The sequence below is a fragment of the Taudactylus pleione genome, unplaced genomic scaffold (genome assembly GCF_031769625.1).
Source record: "Taudactylus pleione unplaced genomic scaffold, aTauple2 ptg000977l, whole genome shotgun sequence".
Classification (NCBI taxonomy): Eukaryota; Metazoa; Chordata; class Amphibia; order Anura; family Myobatrachidae; genus Taudactylus; species Taudactylus pleione.
The window spans coordinates 253,079-266,233 of NW_028285378.1; the positions used below are offsets into that span (position 1 = coordinate 253,079).

The 13,155-nt window shown below is 40.9% G+C and overlaps 1 protein-coding gene across 1 annotated transcript in view; it reads right to left on the reverse strand.

Annotated features, from left to right (window-relative positions):
- The window catches only part of HSPBAP1 (HSPB1 associated protein 1), a 170,011-nt gene that overhangs the window by 57,244 nt on the left and 99,612 nt on the right, over window positions 1-13,155 (reverse strand). Inside the window, exon 3 of the mRNA XM_088460746.1 lies at window positions 8,126-8,310. Within this exon, the coding sequence (XP_088316872.1) occupies window positions 8,126-8,310 (185 nt within the window). The remainder of the gene's footprint in view (window positions 1-8,125; window positions 8,311-13,155) is intronic.

Genomic DNA, 13,155 nt, shown 5'->3' on the forward strand with positions numbered 1-13,155 from the left:
AAATTTACATTAATGTCTCAATTAGCAGACAGACCACCATATATTTACCCATTTAATATATCTGAAATAGATGTATTGATGTTGATATTAAAACTAAAGTTTATTAAATTCTTAAAATGAAACATAGACACTCGAAATCAACTTATTATACAAAGACAGCATAGACAAATAAGAACATTAATAGTGTATGATACACTATATCTATTAACAGTGATCCACTATATCCAGGTCTATTTGACAGTACTGGAAGTATAGTTATAAATATTTGCTAATGATATACACAATTGAAATCGACAATTCATCGAAATGCCACCCTAAATAGTACACATGCGATACTTCACTAATCACAGAAACCATGCATATGGTGCTGGGGGTATAGTTATAAATATATGCACAATTGGAATAGATAATTCATCAAAGTACCACCCTACCTAGTACACATATTAAGATGCAATATTTCAATGATCACAGGAAACATACATATGGTATGTCTAGTAAAAGTAGACCCTCAATAATCCACCTGAACCAGTGAAAAAATAATACATAGGATGAGCCCACCACAGCCTTCTAATGTGATATTAGGTAATAAAGGTGTAAAGTACTGTTATCTAGGGTAGGATATTCTAAGGTTGAGTGGATCCACCTGTATATTTAGATATACAAATAACATATAAATATAAAAAACATGTATCACAATTGACATACAAATACAAAACTAAAGGCGAAATAATAAACAAATACATACAACATGCATAAGGTATAATGATACCACAATATTAAAATGCTGAACACCACGGATACCACCTATATATATAATATGGAGGTTATTAGAGGCGTCCCTCTATTCCGATCTGGGAGAGTACACATGGTACTAAATATTTTCCTGATATAGATACAGGTATAGAGTGGTGTGCTTATATGCCCAGGATCTGCTGTTGCCTGTCTTAGATATTAGAGGACAGGGAATGAGAGTCCCAGGAACTTGCACCAGAAATTAGAAAGCTGCTTCTGCTGTTACAGCCCAGTCTCACCAGTATCCCTGTTGCCGTACAGCAGCGCAGGGAATCCAGGCAGCTGGCTATAATGAGAGAGCAGGAAAAAGTAGAAGGAAGAAAGTACCTGCCAATATTGTCTCCCTTCTGTATGATCGTCCATGGTGCAGGGGTCCAGAGTGCGCACTGTGGAGCCCACCAGCAGGCTGTCTGACACGTGTTTCGCAGGGGCTTTATCAATAGGTGGTATCCGTGGTGTTCAGCATTTTAATATTGTGGTATCATTATACCTTTTGCATGTTGTATGTATTTGTTTATTATTTCGCCTTTAGTTTTGTATTTGTATGTTAATTGTGATACATGTTTTTTATATTTATATGTTATTTGTATATCTAAATATACAGGTGGATCCACTCAACCTTAGAATATCCTACCCTAGATAACAGTACTTTACATCTTTATTAACTAATATCACATTAGAAGGCTGTGGTGGGCTCATTCTATGTATTATTTTTTCACTGGTTCCGGTGGATTATTGAGGGTCTACTTTTACTAGACATACCATATGTATGTTTCCTGTGATCATTGAAATATTGCATCTTAATATGTGTACTAGGTAGGGTGGTACTTTGATGAATTATATATTCCAATTGTGCATATATTTATAACTATACCCCCAGCACCATATGCATGGTTTCTGTGATTAGTGAAGTATCGCATGTGTACTATTTAGGGTGGCATTTCGATGAATTGTCGATTTCAATTGTGTATATCATTAGCAAATATTTATAACTATACTTCCAGTACTGTCAAATAGACCTGGATATAGTGGATCACTGTTAATAGATATAGTGTATCATACACTATTAATGTTCTTATTTGTCTATGCTGTCTTTGTATAATAAGTTGATTTCGAGTGTCTATGTTTCATTTTAAGAATGTAATAAACTAGTTTTAATATCAACATCAATACATCTATTTCAGATATATTAAATGGGTAAATATATGGTGGTCTGTCTGCTAATTGAGACATTAATGTAAATTTCACATATGATTATGATCTCACTTAGATGTAATCAGTTTGTCCTATTTCTCCAATACTAATTTTGTAGCCATCAATACAGCACAGGAGTGTGCCCTGATAGGAGTCTTTTCTTTTTTTTTTTTTTTTTTTTTCTCTCCTCTTCTAAACCTTGATAATATTTACTCCTGGGATGCACCTCCAGTTTTTGAAATATACCTAGATACGTGTATCCAATAAATCTATAATTAGATCGTTAGAATTAACTGTTTTCCTGTGCAATCAATCTTCTTCCCCTTTTCCTGTATGACACGGTCAGATTTGTCAGATGAACGATTTTACCAAAGTTTTGAACGATTTGAACGATTGAACGATTTTTGACTGCATTAAAATGAATGGAATCGTCCAAGTCTGACTGCAAACACATCAGATGTCAGATATCGTTATCTGACAAATGGGAACGCGCATCGTTCATCGTCCATCGTTCAGGCATGTCAGATGTCAGATTTTCCTTCAGATATGAACGACTGAACGATTTTTAAATCGTTATTGTTCAGATCTGAAGGAAAAATCTGACCGTGTGTATGCACCATTAAAGGTGTTTATTTTAAACTTTTCCAACACTTTTCTTTCAAATTATACAAAATTATCTTATCATTAAGATAATGTACAAGATTCAGACTAATATTAAAAGGGTGAAGGTGAAATGGCAGATACAAAGTTAGAACCTTGCAATAGACAGAGTAGCAGTGTAATAGAAATCACTTCTTATTTTAGGAATCAGTTCATAGACATGCAAAAGCATGGACATGTCAGGGTGCAGATTACAACATATGAGGGACAAGTACACGCCATATAAAACCATCTCTGTCATATACCTCAGTGGGACACGTTACTCATCCACGCAAAAAAAGAAATAAATTGTCTTCCATTCTAGTGATCTACCCTGACAGCAGGACAAGGTGTCTTTGGGAACAAGGTGGACGATGTTTAGCAGCAGCAATTTCAGTGTTATGAAGATGTTCAGCCCAGATCCAGTATCAGCGATATAACGTTCCTGCAGCAGCCGCTATCTCTCCAATCACGTCCCCACACTTATTTTAATTAAAAAGTGAGTGGTTGGAACAGAATGGATGCTAATAATGTAATGGACTGCAAACTACATTAAGGGAACTCTGGCGACAGGCAACTGAGATTAGAAATGTTTGGGGTCAACGCACAGCAGGAAGCAAAGCTACACGTGGCAGACATGATTTAAACATGTTGATGGAAAAACAAATATCCAACATGTACGCAGGTTTACTCATTAGGAATTACAAAGGAGGGCATTGCAGACTCTCCTGGTGCCCTCTGAAGCCATAATATGTGTAACCAGATTACAACTTTGCACAGTGACACCCACAGATATTTCTGCTTCCACGTAAAATGAGGTACACTTGTAGTGCACAGATAAGTAATTTGTGGTGAGGATACAGAGAGCTTCATAAATGAGGTTCACTGTGTGTTATAGAAGCACCTACCTGCTGACGTGGCCGCCTGTGGCAAAGTATGAACAGAGAACATGGTGGCTATAGATACAGAGAAGCACTACCCAGTCCTAACATGGCTGCCTGCTGCAGAGTAGTGACAGAGAACATGGTGGATATATCTAGACATGGGGTTCCCAACCACAGTCCTCAAGGCACACTAACAGTCCAGGTTTTAGAGATAGCCATATTTGAGCACAAGTGACTTAATTAGTACCTCAGTTATATTGATTTAAACATCTGTGTACAATCATGGATATCACTAAAACCAGGACTGTTAGTGTGCCTTGAGGACAGAGGTTGGGAATCACTGATCTAGACAGAGAAACAGCACCCTCCAAACATGTCACCATGCTGCAGAGAAGTGGCAGAGAACATGGTGGATTTATATAGACTAAGAAGCACTGTAGCGAAAAGCAGATTTTGCCGCCCGTGTGGGCATAACTGCGTAGGATATGTTAATGGTATAAACAAGTAACTTGCCATTTTTTTTTTTACTTGGTTGCAATGTTAGTCGTGTGTGAAGGGTGACAAGCCTTTGAAGATGAACAAGCAAAGGTTATAGGAAATTCTGCTTCCCTGCTAGCTATAATTGTGTCAACTTGTATGTTCCACATAAGAAGGATGTCCAGGGAAATTACCTGACCATTGGCCAGATCCTTGCTAACACCAGTCATAAAAAGCCGTGTGTTCTATTTAGGGACGGAGATCAAAGAAATGTTGTTTATACCAACAGACAGTCAGGCTCGAGGTGTATGTTTAATTACTTGGGCGTCTATTTACTAAGCAGTGTTGGGAGACAGAGTGAAAAAATTATAAGGTACCAGCCAATCAGCTCCTAAATGTCATTTTTCAAACACAGCCTGTGAGATGGCAGTTAGGAGCTGATTGGCTGCCACTTTATTACTTTTCGCTCTGTCTCCTAACACTGCTTCGTAAATAGACCCCTTAATCCGGGTGCACGTTTGTTGACCTAAGCCCACTTCTCAAACTTCAGAGAGGGCTGAAAGGTAATTAAGAACCCCTGCTCCTATGAACGGGAAACCCCAAGGCTTTAGCCAGCTGGACACCCCTTTCTGAGCTGACAAGGGTTAAATCACCTCAGGGAGGGGGTCGGGGTGTGCCTGAAACTTAAGTTTGTTGTTCATACTGGTAGAGGCTATCGACAAGGTACAGATGATCCGAAGCTCACTAGTAGGATTGCCTCATCCCCGGATCACTTAAAATAACGGTGTGGTTCGTTTCTCCAAATTTGTTTTTTTTTTTTTTCTTGGAAATTGTGAGTAATTTGTGTGAACCTTTTATTGTAATATTATTATATATTGTAACTTTTTGTAACTAATCTTTTAAGATTTTCTTTAATTAAAACATTCTAGTTCTGGAACTGTTTTTTATGACACATGGCCTCATTTGGCCCATGTTACCTATTTTTACTAAATGTGCGTAATCGTATGGCGAGTAAGAGCAAAGGCTTACCCTGCATTTAGCGCTAAAGTTCCCCTTTGCTGGTGGCAGCTATCAGGTGTTTAACCACACGTGCCGAGTTAACTTGTAAAAGTCACGGGCAATGATTCTCAGATTGGCGTATCTGGAGAGATCGGCCGGCGGTCCGTAACAAGCACCACCCTCCTCCTAACATGGCTGCTGCTGCAGAAAAGTGACAGAGACAATGGTGGACTTTTGTAGATAAAGAAGAACTATCCTCCCAACATGGCCGCCTACCGCAGAGGAATGACAGAGTATGGTGGCCATAATTTAACCAGACCAAGCATTGTATGAGGAAACAGTAATAAAAATAACATATAAACTTCTACAATAACCAAAGAGTGGCTAAGAATTATTACTTCTTGCTATTACAGTTTAAAGCAACAAAATGAAATTTAACTATGTCTGGAAGAAGTTTTTATAATAAAAGGAAAGTATAAAAATCACATTAAAGAGGACTTTACATGCATTAATCAAGGTCACGCACATAATCAGTCTGGAACATGCTAATTTGTCCTGGATGCTAATTGTCAGTCGTTTTATTTTCCGCTGGAGATAGATAACACAATATACACAAAATGGCACAGTTATCCCAAGAATCTGCGCAGGAAATGGCTGTTAAATTTGATTTAAACCCTCTGCTGGCAGGTGCCACGCTACCATGCAACTGGCAGTGCACTAGTTAACAGCTTGATAGCTGATGCTAAATTTGATATAATGAAGTAAGAAATATTAAAATGCAAGATAGTGTTCGTTGAGTGGGATAATGGAATCATTACCTTGACTGGTACAGCTGCAGAAGATAAACAGAGCAATCGCAATCTGAAGCACATTGCAAATGGCCCAATTAATCACGGAAATATCGCAGACATGGCTGGATGCCCTCACCTCTCAGAACAACGCTGGAATGCAAGAACATCACCCAAACAAGCCTCCAGCTCATCTCAAGAAAGCTATGGGCATTTGGCTAGTGTTTAACCAGCTGTCTATCCCGGCTTATAGATTTGTGTATTTAATTGAATTTGACATTTTCTTTGGAAGGAGTGCAGAATTATTTTATCTTATTTTAGTCCCATGTTTATAAAATACTGGCCACTTTGAGAGATATGGTATCAACCATTCAGCAACAGCTAAGACTATAGAAAATGACACCAGTCACTATTGAGATTTATTTTATTAAATATGCCTACATACATAAATGTGGTCATTGGGAGTTGGTGTATCAAGCAGTGAAAAGAGTGGCAAAGTGGACCAGTGGAGAAGCTGCCCATAGCAACTAAACAGCTTTCAGGTAGCATTTATCAAATACAATCTATAAAATGATAGGCAGAAGCGGATTGGTTGCTATGGGCAACTTATCCACTCTTTTCACTTCTTGATACATCAACTCCTATTTTATGATCATATGTTTAATTTCCACATTTATTGGACTGGAGGTTTTTAAAAGGTGTCAAATGGCTGATTTGTGCACTTTTTATTAATGGTGGAAGAATGAGAGTAATCAAGTGTTTTTCAGAAGTGTCTTTCCAGTATTATGGGGTACAGATCAATGTCTGTATAGCAGTTTTTTAGTGTTTTTATAAAAGTTTGTACAAACAAACAATGTTACCTCTCATCTGCAAGTTCTAAAACCACTCCCGTCAATACACCTCCACATACCTGTCCCACACCATTTTCACCTCCGCATACCTGTCCCACACCATTTACACCTCTGCATACCTGTCCCACATCATTTACACCTCCGCATACCTGTCCCACATCATTTACACCTCCGCATGCCTGTCCCACATCATTTACACCTCTGCATGCCTGTCCCACATCATTTACACCTCTGCATACCTGTCCCACATCATTTACACCTCCACATACCTGTCCTACACCATTTACACCTCCACATTCCTGTCCCACACCATTTACACCTCCACATTCCTGTCCCACATCATTTACACCTCCGCATGCCTGTCCCACACCATTTACACCTCCACATTCCTGTCCCACATCATTTACACATCTGCATACCTGTCCCACATCATTTAAACATCTGCATACCTGTCCCACATCATTTACACCTCCGCATACCTGTCCCACATCATTTACACCTCCGCATACCTATCCCACATCATTTACACCTCCACATACCTGTCCCACATCATTTACACCTCCACATACCTGTCCCACATAATTTACACATCTGCATACCTGTCCCACATCATTAACACCTCCATGTACCTGTCCCACATCATTTACACCTCCATGTACCTGTCCCACACCATTTACACCTCCGCATGCCTGTCCCACACCATTTACACCTTCACATTCCTGTCCCACACCATTTACACCTCCACATTCCTGTCCCACACCATTTACACCTCAACATTCCTGTCCCACATCATTTACACCTCCGCATGCCTGTCCCACACCATTTACACCTCCACATTCCTGTCCCACATCATTTACACCTCCGCATGCCTGTCCCACACCATTTACACCTCCACATTCCTGTCCCACATCATTTACACCTCCGCATGCCTGTCCCACACCATTTACACCTCCACATTCCTGTCCCACACCATTTAACTCATTATTGCGCTTTTTAGAAAAAAAGTCAACTTAAAACGGACATCTTTATTGCCCAAATTATGCTATTTAAACCCCACCAAGTGCATGGTTATTCATTGTGAGGGGTGTACCTCAGGTTCTGCACGGTGTCCAGACATTTTTACCTTGAAATAAAGATTTCCCTACCTTCTCACCTGCTCAGGGGGGTACGCACACAATAAGACAAATGTCCTCAGAAAAAGTGAATTGCAAATGGAATTCGCTATGTGACGTGTCCATGAGAATGTCTCGCAGGACCCAACTAGCACCTAATTGAAGTGACTGCACAATGTAAAAGCCTATAGTTCAAGTTGCACTGATGGGTGCTAGACAGTTACTATGTATATTCTCTGCACGGTACAGCAGACACTTTGTATCACCTTCAAAATGAAAGATAATAAAAAAAAAAAATAAGTAAATATTCTGCATGTGATACAGAGATATATTTTTATGGAAGAGAAAATATGAGATGTGTGTTTATGTGTGTTTAATGGTCTGTTTACCTGCAGTATTTCAGGTTTATCATTAAATAGAACAGCCAGGTATTTGTAGTCCGCATAGGCCCACAATTTAGTCCTGTCAAAACGGCTGAAGGGTCCGGATTCCTCCTGTGAATTTCCCTGGATCCATTCACGGAACTGTCTGAGGGTTCCATTAATGTAATCACACTGGGTTTCAAACTGCGGCTCTACAAGGAAACACAAGAGTGATGCAGAGATCCATGAAGATGGCTTAAAACATAGAGACTGGTTTTCATAATCAATATATTCAGGTGGACACTGGAGATTACATGGAAAACTTATTTAAGTAGTTAAGACCCTAATATTTTTCAGAAATGGAATAATGAAGACAATGAAAAGGGGGGGGGGTGTTGTTCTATAAAACTGAAAATGCTCTTATTAATGTCTTTGGTGGAATAACTTTACAGTTTTGCACCATTATATATTAAAAGTCTTCATGTAGACATTTGTATGGTCATCCTCTTAGATAGGATAATTTCCTACTTCTGCTGAATCAGTTAGAAAGCAATATGTAAACTGCTATTATATAATGTGTATTCTATAAAAGTGATGTCCACTTCTCATTCATTAGCATAAGAGGAGGTGAAAGCTGTTATATATCTGACCTATAGATGACATACATCCATTTCTCATCTCTATATACAGATGTCTTCATACGTCTAGCCACCTTGCGCGTTAACCAGCCCTTCTAGTCGCACCATGCCGTGGCGTGGCTCGGCACCGCCAAGTGTCTCTTTGTGTGACTTTTTACCTTCAAATGCATCTTATTTGCACAATGATGCGAATATTTAGCACAAGCAGCGGATATGCAGCATGTCTATGTTCTGTGTGTGACTGCGGGTGTATCTGCATGCGAAATGCTACATTACAGTATCAGCGGCTGTAACACTGTAACGTAGCATTTCTCATGCAGATACACCCGCAGTCACACACAGAACATAGACATGCTGCATATAATTTTAATAAAGAGGAGCTGCTTGTGCTAAATACTCACATCGCCGTGCAAATAAGACGCATTTGAAGGCAAAAAGCCTCATAAAAAGTCGCTCGGCGCTACAGAGTTACACAGAGGTCCTGCGTGTAGCGCACGGAGGATAAATGTATGTGGACACATATGTATGATTAGAATTATAGTTATCTTGTATGGAAAATGCTCTCTCAGGGGGACATTAATACCAGGCGTCTCTTGGTACAGGATCAATTATAAAATACTGTATATACTCGAGTATAAGCCGAGTTCTTCAGCACAAAAAATGTGCTGAAAAAGTACCCCCTCGGCTTATACTCGAGTCAAGTGTAGCGCTGACCGGACGGAGTTCGGTCAGCGCTACACACTGCCAAACACACAGCCGCCGGAGCCGGCAGCTGCGTGTTTGGTGTAATCAGCAGCCGCTGAGAGTCTGTCAGACTCTCAGCGGCTGCTGCTGCTCCCACTGCGGGAGCCATCTTCCGGCTCCCGCAGTGGGTGATGGGAGACACGTCGTCATGACGAGTCTCTCCCATGCAAAGCGGCCAGAGGAGCGGACAGCAGCGGGACCAGGAGCGGGAGTTTAAGGTGTTTATTTTTTTTTTATTCTTTTCACGTCTCTCTCTACTAGGGGGGGGACTACAGGGGGCACTACCAGGGGGCGATGACTACAGGGGGCACTACCAGGGGGCATTATCAGGGGGCACTACCAGGGGGCGATTACTACAGGGGGCACTAAAAGGGGGGATTACCACTGGTGGAACTACAAGAGGGGGATTACTACAGGGGGCACTACCAGGGGGGGATTACTACAGGGGGGGATTACTACAGGGGGCATTAAAAGGGGGGATTACTACTGGGGGCTCTAAAAGGGGGGATTACCACTGGGGGAACTACCAGGGGGGGATTACTACTGGAGGCACTACCAAGGGGCATTATCAGGGGGCGATTACTACAGGGGGCACTAAAAGGGGGGATTACCACTGGGGGAACTACAAGGGGGGGATTACTACAGGGGGCACTACCAGGGGGGGATTACTACAGGGGGGATTACTACAGGGGGCACTAAAAGGGGGGATTACTACAGGGGGCACTAAAAGGGGGGATTACCACTGGGGGAACTACCAGGGGAGGATTACTACAGGGGGCACTACCAGTGGGGGATTACTACAGGGGGCACTAAAAGGGGGGATTACTACTGGGGGTACTACCAGGGGGGGATTACTACTGGAGGCACTGAAAGGGGGGATTACCACTGGGGGCACTACCAGGAGGGATTACTACTGGGGGCACAACCAGGGGGAATTACTACTGGGGGCACTACCAGCTGCTGCCATTTCCCACACTAGGTTTATACTCGAGTCAGTAAGTTTTCCCAGTTTTTTAGGGTAAAAGTAGGTACCTCGGCTTATATTCGGGTCGACTTATACTCGAGTATATACGGTAGGTTTCAGGGGTTTTTTTTGCAGAATTGGGAAAGCTGACAGCTGTACTCTCAAATTCTATAAGGACTGGGATCTTTGATTTAACTAACCTGCCCTTTATGAGTTTATTACCATACTTGGGGCCTGATTCAGAGTTGGGAATAGAGAGAGATCTCTCTCTCTCTCAACTGATCATCTTGGTGAAACCATGCTGCACTGCAGGTGGGGCAGATTTAAAATGTGCAGAGAGATTTAGATTTGGGAGGGAGGTGTCCAAACTGCCATCTAAATTGTAGAGTAACAATAAAGCTGTGCAGTATTTACCCTACATGCAAAAATAAAATTATGTATTTACACCCCTTTCATTGCAACATGGTTTGTCCAGGTACACAGTTAATTACTCTCTCTCTCTCTATTCCTAACTCTGAATCAGGCCTTTGTTCCTTGTTACGCCTATTACAATGCTCCATAAATATATATACGCCTCACAACCGAAGACTTGTGATTATTATGGATTAGTTGACTGTTTAAAACCATTTGTCAGAATATTTGCACTATTGGACTCCTCCATTTTTTCCTCACTTCTCTATTTTGTCCATCCCATCCCCCTTCGCCTTGTTGGCTTAAATATAATTTCTTGTGAATTAAAATCAATAAGATTTCAGCTACAAGGAAAAGAAGCCGTAACACGATGGATAAAGCTATATTTATTTGTCCTTTTATAAAAGGGAAACTTATTTAAGTGGTTCAAAAACATTTCTCTGAAATTTAATGTTTAAGACAAAAAGGTACTGACTTATTGTAGATCTGTTATAGGAGGCTGTGTTCCCCTCCATAATCACGATACCATACCTTTGGTTTTATTAATAACTAATCTCATTATTTCTCGGGATATATGCAATTTGCAACTTTTCCGCTATTTTAGTCCTATTGAATAATAAGCATCTGTGACATATCTGATGTACTTAAGAGGCACTGATTAACAGAACATTCGCCTTGTACCTTACCAACCATAAACAAGGGATCCCAGTTGCAATGCTAATGCATCCCAACTAGACATTCGTAAGAGCGATTTACGAAATGTCTTTGTTTGATCTGGTTCTATATGGCCAAAAGTAATACACATCTATTAGCCATCCATGTCAAATAGTCCACCATTATGATGTGGGGATGTTTTTCAGCAGCAGGGACTGGGAAACTGATTCGAGTCGAGGGAAAGATGGATGGTGCTAAATACAGGGATATTCTTGAGCAAAACCTGTTTGACTGCCTGTGATTTGAGACTGCGACGGAGGTTCACCTTCCAGCAGGACAATGACCCGAAGCATACTGCTATAGCAACACTTGAGTGGTTTAAGGGTTTGACACATTTAATGTGTTGGAATGGCCTAGTCAAAGCCCAGATCTCAATCCAATTGAGAATCTGTGGTTAGACTTGAAGATTGCTGTTTACAAGTGGAAACCATCCAACATGAAGGAGCAAGAGCAGTTTTGCCTTGAGGAATGGGCAAAAATCCCAGGGGCAAGATGTGGCAAGCTCATAGAGACTTATCCAAAGCGGCTTGCAGCTGGAATTGCCGCAAAAGGTGGCTCGACAAAGTACTGACTTTAGGGGGGTGAATAGTTATACACGCTGAAATTTTCTGTTATGTCGTCCTAAATGTTGTTTGATTCACAATATAAAAAAACACAACTTCACAGTTGTAGGCATGTTCTGTGAATGAAATGAGGCACACCTTAAAACAATCCATTTTAATTCCAGGTTGTGAGGCAACAAAACATTAAAATGCAAAGGGTGTGAATATTTTTCAAGGTACTGTATGTATCATCAGTATTGCTCTTTCGTGTATGCGCGTATATATTTAAAGATATAGAGACAGTGTGAACCCGCGATATGTCAGTGAACATCGCCGTTCACCGACATATCGAAATGGCTGTGCTGCACAGCTGATGGACAGATATGTCTGCAGACCGCCCGTAAACACACAGCGGCAGCCGCGAGGAGGGGGGCGGGACACGCCCACCAGGACCCGAGGGCACAAGCAGATGATGGCCGTTCAGTTTGTATGAACGACCATCAGCTGCAGATATATCTGTCAGGTATGTACCCACCTTTAGGGGTGTGTGTGTGTGCACAGTATATGTATGAGGAATGTGTGCAGGCATGGGTGAAGAGATATGTAAGTAGGTAATGTGAGCTTGCATAGGCATGTGTAAAGAGTCCATTGTAGTGTAAAAAAGGTTTAGATTGCACAGATAAAATTAAAACAGTATAGTTATATAAATTATATTGCAGGATAGTTAAAACAATATATGTATACACAATGCAGCCAGAACATATACAGACAGATACATGAAGAAAGAGTTCAGGCGAATATGGTGCAGGGATCAAAATACACTGGTTTTAAGCTGGGTGTAGATTTATATACCTTTCACCCATAATGCACTTGTTCAGGTGGTGGGCAGAGACCTTCCCCCTATTACACACTGCTGGAACAATAGTTCACTCCGTCTCCTTGCCATGCTGAGGTGTACTTTTTGAATTCCTTCCATATCATCTCTTCTACCTAAGTGGCAATTATGGGATAGACATCCTAGTTTCTTCACACTATGAAACCGGA